The sequence below is a fragment of the Eumetopias jubatus genome, unplaced genomic scaffold, assembly GCF_037043125.1.
Source record: "Eumetopias jubatus isolate StellerSeaLion01/CBP00866 unplaced genomic scaffold, mEumJub1_p1.0 scaffold_1, whole genome shotgun sequence".
Lineage (NCBI taxonomy): Eukaryota > Metazoa > Chordata > Mammalia > Carnivora > Otariidae > Eumetopias > Eumetopias jubatus.
In genome coordinates, this window is record NW_028274807.1 from 183,432,607 (window position 1) to 183,446,297 (window position 13,691).

At 36.4% G+C, this 13,691-nt stretch overlaps 1 protein-coding gene across 1 annotated transcript in view; it reads left to right on the plus strand.

Moving 5' to 3' along the window:
• SUCLG2 (succinate-CoA ligase GDP-forming subunit beta) overlaps positions 1–13,691 on the plus strand; it is a 276,580-nt gene that overhangs the window by 161,920 nt on the left and 100,969 nt on the right. The window contains exon 8 of the mRNA XM_028110361.2: positions 11,649–11,810. Within this exon, the coding sequence (XP_027966162.2) occupies positions 11,649–11,810 (162 nt within the window). The remainder of the gene's footprint in view (positions 1–11,648; positions 11,811–13,691) is intronic.

Below are 13,691 nucleotides of genomic sequence, written 5' to 3' on the forward strand. Positions count from 1 at the left end.
TCGCCACAGACCTGGGCTGAGCCTTGGAGTTTGGTGTTATAATCCAAAAGAGTGGTAAAAATAACTGTGTTGTATAGTGAAGTGACTGGTGTTTGTGTAAACATCCATTGTCAGGCACAAAATAGACCAGTCCCTGACATTCATAAGCTGTAGGTCCTCTTCTCAGGTACTCCAGGAAAAACACCCGACAAACAAAAGTCTAGCACCAGATGGCTTCACAGGTGAATTCTACCAAACCTTTAAACAAGAGTTAATGCCTTTTTTCCTCAAACTATTCCAAAAGATAGAAAGGGAAGAAAATCTTCCAAATTTTTTCTATGAAACTTACATTACCTTGATACAAAAACCAGATGAAGACACCACAAAAAAAGCAAATTACAGAGCAATATCTCTGATGAACATAGATGTAAAAATCCTCAGTAAAATACTAGAAAACCAAATTCAACAATACATCAAAAAAATCATTCACCATGATCAAGTGGGATTTATTCCTAGGATGCAAGGGTGGTTCATTATTTACAAATCAATTAATATGATACATCACATCAACAAGAGAAAGGATAAAAACCATATGATCATTTCAAGAGATGCAGAAAAAGTATTTGACAAAGTACAACACCCATTCATGACAAAACCATCAACAAACTGGGTTTAGAGGGAACATATCTCAACATAATGCAGGTCATCTCTGAAAACTCATAGATAATAGCATACCCAATGGTGAAAGATTGAGAGCTTTACCTCTAAGATCAGGAACAAGACTGGTCAACTCTCACCAGTTTTATTCAACATAGTACTGGAAGTCCTAGCCACAGCAATCAGACATAAATAAATGAATGAATGAATGGAATCCAAATTGGAAAGGAAAAAGTAAAACTTTCACTGTTTGCAGATGACATGACACTATATATAGAAAACCCAAAAACGACTCCACCAAAAAACTACTAGAACTGATAAAGGAATTCAGTAAAGTCGCAGGACATGAAATCAATATATAGAAATCCATTGCATTTCTATACACTAATAACGAGATGGCAGAAAGAGAAATCAAGAAAACAATCTCATTTATAATTGCACCAAAAATAGTAAAATACCTAGGAATGAATTTAACCAACAAGGTGAAAGGTCCTGTACTCAAAAAAAAACTATAAGACATTGTTGAAAGTAATTGAAGATGACATAAACAAATGGATAGATATTCATTCCATGCTCACGAACTGGGACAACAGATATTGTTAAAATGTCCATATACCCAAAGCAATCTACAAATTTAATGCAATCCCTATTAAAATACCAAGAGCATTTTCCACAGAATTATAACAATAATCCTAAAATTTGTATGGAACCACAAAAGACCTTGAATAGCCAAAGCAATCTTGAAAAAGAGCAAAACTGGAGGTATCACAACCCCAGATTTCAAGATATACCACAAAGCTATAGTGAACAAAACAGTATGATACTGGCACAAAAATAGACACACAGATCAATGGAACATAAATAAACCCATGATTATACAGTCATTTAATTTATGACAAAGGAGGCAAAAATACGCAATGGGAAAGGACAGTTTCTTCAACAAATGGTGTTGGGAAAACCAACTTCATGCAAATGAATGAAACTGGACCACGTTCTTACACCATACACCAAAATAAGTTTGAAATGGATTAAAAATCTAAATGTGATACTTGAAATTTTAAAAATCCTAGAGGAGAGCCCGTGCAGTACTTTCTCTGACATTGGCTGTAGTACTTTCTCTGACATTTTTCTAGATATGTCTCTTGAGGCAAGGGAAACAAAAGCCAAAATAAACTATTGGGAGTACATCAAAATAAAAAGCTTTTACACAGGAAGGGAAGCCATCAACAAAACAAAAAGACAGCCTTTTGAATGGGAGAAGATATTTTTAAATGATATATCTGATGAGGGGTTAATATCCAAAATATATAAAGTATGTATACAGCTTAATACCAATTAAAAATGGGCAGAAGACATGAACAGACATTTTTCCAAAGAAGGCATACAGATGGCCAACAGACACATGAAAAGAAGTTAAACATACTCATCATCAGGAAAACAAATCAAAACTACAATGAGATCTCATTTCACACTTGTCAGAATGGCTAAAATAGAAAACACAAGAAGCAAGTGTTTGTAAGGTTATGGAAAGAAAGGAACCCTTGTGCACTGTTGGTGGGAGTGCAAGCTGGTGCAGTCACCATGGAAAAGAGTGTGGAGGTTATAAAAATGGAATTACCATATGACTCAGGAATTCCATTACTGGATATTTATTTACCCAAAGAAAATAAAAACGCTAATTCAAAAATATATATGCACCCTTATATTTACTGCAATATTATTTATGATAATCAAGATAACATGGAAGCAACTCCAGTGCCCATCTGTAGAGGAGTGGATAAAGAAGTGGTGTGTACACACACACACATACACACACAGTGTGAAATATGACTCAGTCATAAAAATGAATGAAATCTTGCCATTTTGTAACAACATGCATGAATCTAGAGAGTATCATGCTACGTGAAATAAGACTGAGAAAGACAAATACCATGTGATTTCACTCATGTGGAATTTAAGAAAGAAAACACACAACAACAAAAAGGAGACAAAACAGACTCTTAAATACAGAGAACAAACTGGTGGTTGCCAGAGGGGAGGTAGGTGTGTATGTGTGTGTGGGGGGGGTTGGTATATGAAATAGGTGAAGGAGATTGAGAGTACGCTCATTGTGATGAGCACTGAGTAATGTATACAACTGTTGAGTCACTGTATTGTACACCTGAAGCTAACACTGTATGTTAACTATACTGGAATTGTTTTTTAAGTACAAAATGGGGACAATAATAATAGTACCTACCTTAGAAGATTGTTATGAGGATAATTAATGTTCCTAGAACAAGGCTTGGCATATGGTAAGAGGTACAAAAGCATTAGTTATTATTATTTTATTATTTCTTATCCTTCTGAAAATCAAAAAGATAATGGATATTGAAAGTAAAACATAAAAAATAACAGAAAGTAAAACTTTGTACAAAAATTAAGGCTTTGTTTAAAATTATAATTGTCACCAACTGCACTTGAACTAATGAAAGACAGTCCTGATCTCCTTCCATGAGTCTTGTGGCATTTCTGGTGGAGGCCCCTGTATTCGTCTAATAAATTCTCCATTTTCATTTTAAAAAAGTTAAATTAGGGGCACCTGGGTGGCTCAGTAGGTTAAGGGTCTGCCTTTAGCTCAGGTCTTGATCTCAGGGGCCTGGGATGGAGCCCCACATCAGGCTCCTTACTCAGTGGGGAGTCTGCTTCCCCCTCTCACTGCTGGTGCTCTCATTCGCTCTAGTGCTCTCTCTCAAATGAATAAATAAATATCAATTTTTTTTAAAAAGTCAAATTAAGTGATACCTATGAAAAAGAGAGTAGTCAGTAAAGGTATGGATTTCATCTTTTTGTCCATTTTTTTCTTTTTTGTTTTTTTTTATATTTCAGGTTATGATAGACAAATAGTAATGTTTAGGAAGCCATTGAAAATAATATATTTCATGGTTTGCACAAGTGACCACCAGATAAAGATCTGTGATAGGTTATTTGTAAGCAAACTACCTTTTATTCATAAATATTTAAAAAATTCTGTTTGACTATGAAATCATTAGTATTTTATATAGAGAAGAAGTGAAGTGGAAGAAAACTGTTTTGAACTCATATGACACATACTGTGATAAGCCTTTACATAAATTTCTTTTTATTACTTATAGCAATCCTGAAAAGTACGGAGTTATTATCCCTGTTTTATAGAGGATTGAAAATTAATGTGACTCCTCCATAAGCAACCCGTTACTGGAGCTGAGATTCGAACCTGTGTCTTTCTTAGTATAGCATGTGTGTTGATTTTGATATGCCAGACTGCTTTCTTTTTTACCTTTTTTCTCTTAAACTATTAATTTACTTTTATCAGAGTGATCTATACATAGTCTCCAGCTTAATGGAAATTAGTCAAAATTCAGGCTGCATTGAGTGGCTGTTAATTAAATCCAAGAAACAAAAGAGAGGGAAGTTGAGTATAAGTTCTTCAAGGTGATGGCTTGCTTTTCAAATTAGTATGCATAAGCAACCTGGTTATTTCATATTTTAAAAAAATGGAAATTCGGCCAAGGAATTGGATAAAAGTCAGGCTATAATACTACTTTCATGCAAAACTTTGGTAAATTGTCAGTCACAGATTGCAGTCTGATGCAGGGAATAAGGGTGCAAGAAACTTTTCCTAGAATGTATTTGTAAAACCTCAGGAAATCAGAAGTTTTCTTTTTAATTATCAAGAGAAAAGAAAATTCTTGAGCTTTTTTGAAGGAATCATCATAAAATACATTCCGTGTATATAGTGCATTAAAGCATAAGTCTTATGTGATATTTTTAAAAGCAAAATTATCTTTAGCTATTAATTTGTTCATTGTACCATAAAAGTTCAGCTATTGAATTATAATCACAATTAAATGACTGTGTTGGTTTATAACTCTAATGAGCAGTAGTCAAATTAAACCCAATTAGGAAACGGTGATTAATGACCAAATGTATAAATTGATCTTCATCATTGTCACAATCCCCTAAAGCAATCTTTTATTTAGGAGCTGTAAAAAAGTCATTTATATCCTAGCAATATTAATAATCTTAATATTTATAATGTGAATATAAATTTTTTTCCATTTAGATCAGTAATAGCAGAGCATATAACGTTTCACATTAAAATTGTGATTTAATAATAACTCTTAATTTAGAAGTTTAAGGAGCTTGGCATCACACCAAACATTTTTACTTTAAACTTATCTGTTGCAAAGCTTCTTTGTAAGAGAGTTTCTTCTGTCTTCCATTGGTTAATGAGGAACATTTTTTTAAAAATCCAGGTGACTGGTCATATATTTGCACAACAGATGATACCTGGTTGAATAAAGAGCAATGATCTTGATAACATCTATGCTGTTAGATCACCTATGGGAAATTTTTAATGTGGCGAAAGAACTGCAGTCCAAGAATTATTTTTTCCAATGTGATTAATAATTTGATTCTATGGTGAGCGCTGTGAATTGTGTAAGACTGTTGAATCACAGACCTGTACCTCTGAAACAAGTAATACATTATATATTTTAAAAAAGAAGAAGAAGAAGGAGAAGATAGCAGGAAGGGAAAAATGAAGGGGAAATCAGAGGGGGAGACAAACCATGAGAGACTATGGACCCTGAGAAACAAACTGAGGGTTCTAGAGGGGAGGGGGTTGGAGGGATGGTTAGCCTGGTGATGGGTATTAAAGAGGGCAAGTACTAAATGGAGCACTCGGTGTTATATACAAACAGTGAATCATGGAACACTACATCAAAAACTAATGATATAATGTATGGTGATTAACAACATAATTTAAAAAATGGAAAAACAATAGAGAAAATCAATGAAAAATTAATTCAATAAAATTGGTACATGTGTGGCAGATCTGACCAAAAACAAAATTGATTCAAAGAATATAATTTGGCACTATTGACTGTAATGTAGTTTAGTGACTGTTAGAATTATAATGGTTGTAAGCAACAGAAACCTACATCAGTCTAGTTTTTGTTAAGAAGCTTCCAGTTCAGGGAAGGATATTTATTTTCCTCATATAACAGGGAGTGGTCTGGTTTAGGGCATGAAGGGAGCAAGGGATTCTCTGATCTTCCATCCCAGTTGCCTCCGAATTGGCTCCTTTGTCGGCCAGGCTCTCTGGAGGGGCAACCAACATGGCTCCCGCTTTTCATCATTCTCCTTCAGCAACCACAGCAATCTTTTCAAATGATTCTGATTGGCCCTATTTGGGTCCTCTATCCATATCTAGACCAGTCACTGAGCTGGAATCACATGTGTAGGAGAAAGGCATTTTCTCAATGGAAAAAGAGATGGAGTCACATGTCTACCAGAATGGCCTAAATTTTATTGAAATGAAAGTAAGCTGTTAATTAAATAGTCGAAGAGAAATTAACTCTTTTCCTTGCTTGTCCAGTTGTATTGCCAGGATTAATTCATTAAACATGGGGTCAAGTTCTCCCTGCTTAGCGGGGAGCCTGCTTCTCCCTGTCCTGCTGCTTGTGCTCTCTCTCTCTCTCTGTCAAATAAATAAATAAAATCTTTTTTTTTTAAAGATTTTATTTATTTATTTGAGAGAGAGAGAATGAGAGATAGAGAGTACGAGAGGGAAGAGGGTCAGAGGGAGAAGCAGACTCCCTGCCGAGCAGGGAGCCCGATGCGGGACTCGATCCCGGGACTCCAGGATCATGACCTGAGCCGAAGGCAGTCGCTCAACCAACTGAGCCACCCAGGCGCCCTAAATAAATAAAATCTTAAAAAAAAAAAAATGTGTGTCCAAGTTAGAAGCAAGGTTTTCCTGGGGTGCCTGGCTAGCTCAGTCAGAAGAGCTTGCAACTCTTGATCTCAGTCAGGGTCATGAGTTTGAATCCCACATGGGGTGCAGAGATTACTTATATAAATAAAAAAACTTTAATTAAAAAAAAAGCAGGGTTTTTTTTATCATTATTTATTTATCTACCTATCCATTCATTCATCTGTTTTACAAGCCACTGTGAGGTTTTATGTTCTATTTCATTTCTTCCCACTTTTAGCCAGATCTACCTGAACACAGACTCCTTTCTTTGGTGTCTCTAATGTTTCTCAATGAAGAGGGTAGGCATATTGTCCCCCGGGGGAGGTATGTCAATGTCTAGAGACATTTTTTAATTGAGATATAAATGACATACAACATAATATTAGTGTCAGGTATACAACACAATGATTGCATGTGATCACCACAATGAGTCTCGTTAACATCCATTTTTGTTTATCACAACTGGGAGTTCAGGGTGCCACTTGCCTCTCGTGGGTGGAGGCTGGGGATGTTGTTAAACATCCTATAGTACACAGTACACCCCCTACCCCCAATAGATAATGATCTCATCTAACTTACCAGTAGTCCCAAGATGAAGAATTCCTGCTCTAAGGCATTTTCGACAGTTGGAGCCCAAATCCATTCACCAAGCTATCGGAATGAAACCCAATTTAAAACAGTCACTACCTGGCCAAGATTCCATGAGAACTAAGGCTGAGTGATCCAAAGTTAACTCGCACATCAGATCCCTTTCTTGCTTCAGATTAATTTCCCTAAATAGCCACCCTGTTGCTTCGAGTTAGCAAGTGCCCATGTTGTTGGTGGGTGTTTCTCTTTTCTCTCTTTATACACAAGACTCTATTTTCAAGAACATTTTCAGTTCTCTACCTTCACCCGAATCCCCCTCCCGCCTCGTATCTATTTTTTCTTTTCACAGCAACTCAAGAAAAGTTCTAAAAAGTATACAACTCTTGGAACATCAATATTTAATGGAAAGTGGGACTAATTTGAAAGTATCAGCATTTTAATGCCATCTCGGCAAGGTGCATTTCAGTAGCATATTATGGTTATTTATCACAAATCAAATGTAGTACATTGCTTGAAGACATGATTTTTCAAACTAATTATGACAATGTTATTTCCTGCTGTTTTTATGTTTCTTTTATGTGTGAGTCTACCCTCTGAAATGTACTTTTCTTTTGTTTAATCTGTTACACATTCTTCTTTTAAAACTCTAGGGTCAGAGGCACCTAACTGCCAGTCAGGCTCTTCATCTCGGTTGGTGAATTAGCAGTTCACAGAATCTCACACCACTAAACAAAAAAACAGAGGTCTCTATGAATATAAGTACTGCAGCTTTCTTTGATATTTGTTTAGAAGGAAAATTCATTTGTATCATCTATCAAGCATGTAACAATGTGCTTTTGATGGTGAAAATTGTTTTATAAATATTAATAGGTATGTTTTTTCACCCACTTTGTACACAGAATGGCCTTTGTGCAAGGTGAATTTTCTATAGAATTGAGGTTTCATTAATGTGATACTGAATATCTTATATCTGAACCAGGTTCAGTACCTCGAAAAATACATTTTAGTGTAGTTTGTTGTTTTAATAAATGAAAAAGCTAAGGTTTGAGCAAGCAAGTTTATTTTATTACCCCACTGTTGACATAGCCATCAATCCATTTTTAACACACTCATTCTATAAGTGTACTTGGATAGGTCTTACGGGGGAAATAAGCATATGAGAGTCAATCGATATTCAAGGATTAATCCAGTTTTTGTTTATTTTGTCCCTTATGCTTTTTGTTTTCATGCCATTAGATGCACTTTCCTAAGTTTCTCTTTCGCTGTAAATAAGTATGATACCTGTGGCTATTGCAACATGAGAAGTGTGACTTAGTAGGGATAGGCAGGCTTTTTCTATAAAGGACCGTATAGTCTCTATTATAAGGAGTCATCTCTGCTATTGTCTTGGGACCCAGCTGTAGAAATATGTAAATGAATGGGTGTGGTTGTATTCCAGTCCAACCCTACTTATAAAAACAGGCAGCAAGCTGTCCCAAGGGCTATTCTTTGCCACCATCTGACTGAGATTCTCATTTGGGGCTGTTTTATATCAATCTTTAGCCACCCTGGCCTTATGGAAAGGTATGGTGGGATTTGAGGGTCATCAAAGATATCTCTTCCACCCTCAACCTTTAGGCTAAAATCTCCTTCTCCATCAGTCACACAGCCTGAAATACCAACCACTAAAATCCTTCCTGTGGGAAAGTCTTAAGTATTCTGAATATGGCATTTCACTGAAAATCGTAGGTAACCTGTACATCTGTAAACTCCAATAGGCATTAGTTTAGATTCACTGTAAATAGAAGGCTAGGATTATAAGGGAATGGGGCCAAGGACAGGTCATTTTTTAGAATAGGAGAATCCTATACCCTGGGTTGGCATTGGGAAGGTGAGTGTAATAAAGAACTGGGCAGGTGGAGTGTGGCGGTGGTATAATAGCCAGTGAGTGTGGGCTGTCTGTGCTACTGAGTGCTTGGCATGCAGTCCCTGCTTACACCAACACCATGCAGTAGAAAATACTCTGGTTTCCATTTTATAGACAAGGCCACTGGGCTTAGGAGAGGTGATGATGGCTACCTGACTCTGAAGTGTCCAAGTTGTAATTCTTACCCAGGTGTGTTTGATGCCAGAGTTCACTAAGTGGTGAAGTTCAAGGAAAAACATCCAGGCAATACAGCATTATAAACTGAGTTAGTGGGGCAGGAAAGCACTTTGTATGTTTGGGACTCCCTTTAAAATATTAAGCAGGCATAACAAATATGTATCTAAAAGAGCCCATGTACCTGCTTCAAGTGCTTTATTCTCCCTGTGCTCCATACCCCTTTTATCCTACAGTCACCATCTTCAAGCTCTGGTTTAACTCTTTTTTTTTAAGATTTATTTATTTATTTATTTGACAGTGAGAGACACAGCGAGAGAGGGAACACAAGCAGAGGTAGTGTGAGAGGGAGAAGAAGGCTTCCCGCGGAGCAGGGAGCCCGATGCGGGACTCGATCCCAGGACCCTGGGATCATGACCTGAGCTGAAGGCAGATGCTTAACGACTGAGCCACCCAGGCGCCCCAAGCTCTGGTTTAACTCTTAGTTTTCTCAGGGTGGCCCCCAAAGAGTGAACTCATTTCTGTCCTTGGCATATGCATCATACTGCAGGAAAAAGCATCTTTTGAAAATCTGGCTTTGCGGAGGGGAGGTGGGCCTGCCTTCTGAACTTTGCATCCATATACATTAATTATGTTCTCTCAAGTAGCTTGGAACTGTAGTCTTTGTAAGGGGCAAAGATCAGCCTGGACCTATTTTGATTTACTAGTTTATTGATCTTGACCAAGAATTCTTTTATTTGAAACTCTTCAGTTAGGAAGTCAGTTTGATAGCCTTTGCCCATTCATTTTGAAGGTGTCAGTTACAAGTAGTCTTGCCAATGAGTAATGAAGGAGCTAAAATTACTAATAAATTAATTAAAATTTATTTATAAGCCTAGTGGAAAGCCAAGAATGAAGTTGCTTTCCTGTTAATTATTATACCAATCATTAATTGCTGACAAAATGCCATTGTGGCAAGCAGAGAACGTTGGCCAATTCCTTTGGTAATTGTAGGATTCCATCATTAAGATTGCAGTATTCTGGACAGTAATTACTCATTTGCTCCATATATTCACAGTGTGTGGGTAAAGTGCTTGGACATTTTGTGGCAAGACTAAGGACTCTGGCAGACATTACCTTCTATATAAGATTCTCTCTTGTCAGTCAGTGCGACTTTAAATAATTTGCGGTTTGGGCTTTTATTTATGCCAAGTACTCTTAGATGTTAAAATGCCAGTTCTGCATAGATTTGTATCAAAGTGCTTGAATTTTGTGGTAGAGAGACCCTTGTGTAAAGCCTCTATGTAGGGTCTGTAACTCTAGAATGTTGTAATGTAACAATATTTTCTCGTCATTGTAAGAAAATGGGATGAGCAGACCATGGTCATTAGTTTGAATGAATTATTCCAGGTTGTTTCCCTTTGAAGAAGTAGCTCCTTCTCAGCAATGCTGGAGGAGAATGGGTAATTTTTCTAAAGTCTGAGTCAAAGATCCCTGCCTGTCAATATCTGAATTAAAGTAAAAGAAGGTTAGAATGGAATGTCATCATAGACAACTAATTTCTACCCAAAGGGATATAATAAAAGGGGTCAAATCCCAGAAACCTGCATGTCACCCCTCCTCACTGCAGGCTCTCCCTGAGAGTTCATATAGAAGATATCCTGTAAATCAGGGAAAATGCTCTTTCCATGGTCCGGCCATATCACCCAGTGGGTTTCAACTGTGCCCAGGGCTTTTGGCCATTGAGAGAGTTGGAGATTTCTACCTGTACCAGAGAGTAGAGACAGTAGTGCTGGTAATGCCTGGCTACCTCCCATTATATCTGATCTGTCTCGGTCTTTTAGTGTTTTATAACCTGAATCAAAAGAGTCATATCGTGCACACATGAGGATGATGGTCCTAGTTTGAGCAGACCCCAAAGTAAGTATATGAGCAGTTTAGGGATTGTTATTTCCATTTTCCAAATAAGAAAACTGAGGCCCTGAGAGGAAGTAGGTTAATTTTTGTTTATCAAGTTACAGAGTTAGTTAAGGATCAAATAAAAACCTATTGATTCTAACCCAGTGTTCTTTGCATTAAATCTTTCAGAAATATTAGCAAGGATACTGATTAAATAAAAATTTCACTTTGCAGCATCAGAAGGGCAAAGGAGGACAGTGGGATTAAACATTATAATCCAGTTTCTCTTTGCATCAAAGGTAAAGGTGATGCTCAGTGGTTATATACTAAAAATAAGAAATGTAATAAAAATGGCAAATCAAAGCTGTGTGTAGATGTGGCAGTCTATAACTTTTAATGGGTGACCACAGTTTATATTGTTATTTTATTAAACAGAGACCAACAGGTGTAAATTTCTGTGCTCTTTATTAGAATTAAGTCCCTTGGGAACAGGGACTATGCCACCATATTTGTCTTTGTACCCCTTAAGTTTAAGATCAAGAAAGCCATAACAATTTCTCCCACCCCTATCATGAGAAAAAAAATGACAGTATTTTATTTTTCATTCTTCTGTACCTGCCACCCTTGGGAACTAATTTATAGATCCTTAAGAGATATTCATGTGTGTGCCTTTTTTCCTTTATTTAGTTGTCTGTTTTGATGCAAAGATAAACTTTGATGACAATGCAGAATTCCGACAAAAGGACATATTTGCTATGGACGACAAATCAGAGAATGAGCCCATTGAAAACGAAGCTGCCAAATATGATCTAAAATATATAGGACTGGATGGGAACATTGCCTGCTTTGGTAAGAAAATAGTTTTATCAAAAGCATGATTTGTGGATTTTTGTAGAATTTAGGAACTACTGATTTCTGAACCTTTCTGAAATGGTATTTCCTGGTAGCCAGTAAAAATAGGAGTTTTTGTAGCCCAAAAGTCTTGGGAAACAATTCTGAGTTTCTTCCCAAAGTTCATTTTGCTCAGTGGTCACTGACTTAAAGCAGGGTTTCTGAAGTCTGTCATTATTGACATTTTGGGTGGAATAATTCTTTGGGGGGCTGTCCTATACATTGTCAGATATTTAGCATTGTCCCTGTTCTTTAGATGCCACTGGGAACCCCCCCCATTTTGATAACCAAAGATGTTGCCAAACACTGGCAAATATCTTCTGGTAGCCAAAGTCACCCCAGCTGAGAAATACTATTTTAAAGCATCTCAGTTAAATTATGCTTAATAAAAATCAAAATCTTTGCTACTCCAGTCTGTGTTAATATGCTAGGAACTATTCTGAAATTTGGTTTTAAGATAAAATTTCTCAGAGGAAGTAGAAGAGAACATACACTTGAATCATTATACTCAAGTTTCAGCTTTTATGATAACCAAATGATAAAATGTTTAATCCATTATCCAGTTTATTAATAAAACAATTGATTTTATCATACTCATCTAAATTTGTGAAAATGGCTTATTCAGCTGAGATAAGAATGGGTCTATAGAGGCAATACAATTTCTGTTATTGTCCACAGCTTATAGAGCTGAGATTTATACACATCTGTGTTTCTGGTGGAACTAATTCATTGCGCTAGAAACTGAGGTCTTAATCTTAATGGAATTAAAATAAAAAAGATTTGTAGCTCATTAAACCAACAGGATTATTATATTCAGAACTGAACAGACCTCATCCAGTAGTCTGCTGAGCCATACAATAGAAAATGACATCTAATTACAAGTGATACCAAAAGCTCTTGCTTTGTATCGTAGTAATAACTGTAATGTACCAGATCACTCACATTGTTCTGATCTTGATAAGCTAATGCGCTTTCAATATTTGTAGGCATTTAGAAAGGAGAATGATATAATGGTGTGTTTAGAACAAATTAAATACAGATTCTTTGTAGCCTCTGTGGGAGTATGCATGATTTAACCAAGTTAGCAGCCTCAGAAGCAACGACTAACACATTTCAAATTGTTTTAAGATTGTATATAAACCATTTTTATTGTAGTTGCCCCAGACTTAATTAAATTACTCACAGTTCATAGGCTTGTCTGGGGAATTCAAGGGTCAGAAAAAGTGAAGTATATTTTACTTTGAGAGTTTCTGCTGTGTTCAGGAGGTCTGCTTTTTTTTTTTTTTTCTTCCTATCTAACCTGAGGGAAGTAATTTCATATTAATTAAGTATAAGAAGCCAAAAAAGTACAATTGGTCAATAAAACTCAGCTCTGGAAAATAAGAATTGCAGTGCTAAAACTCTTTATTTTCTTAAAAAAAAAAAAACAAAAAAAAAAACGCCCTAAGATGTTAGCACATTTTGGTTCTAGTTTTAATGATCAGGTTGCTAGTGAACATTTCTTATAATAATTTGAAGAAGGAGCAGAGGGATAAGAGTATTATTTGGATGCTATCATTTATTCATTTGTTTTCTGAGTTAATCCACATAACCTATAAACATGCATGGTTGCACTGAGTGTAAAAATGTATGGAGCCCTACTGAAGTTGGGACCCTCGTGGCTCAACCCCAGAGGGATGGTGCATTCAAAGCATATTCTCAGCAAGCCAAAAATTAAACAAATTCCATTTTTTCCTCAGGTCTCTTAAAGGATATTAAAAAGAATGTAATTCACAGACCCAAGCAACTTCTTGTAGCCTTCTCTCTTTCCCGGTTCTCTTGAGTTCTGTATTTTTCCAG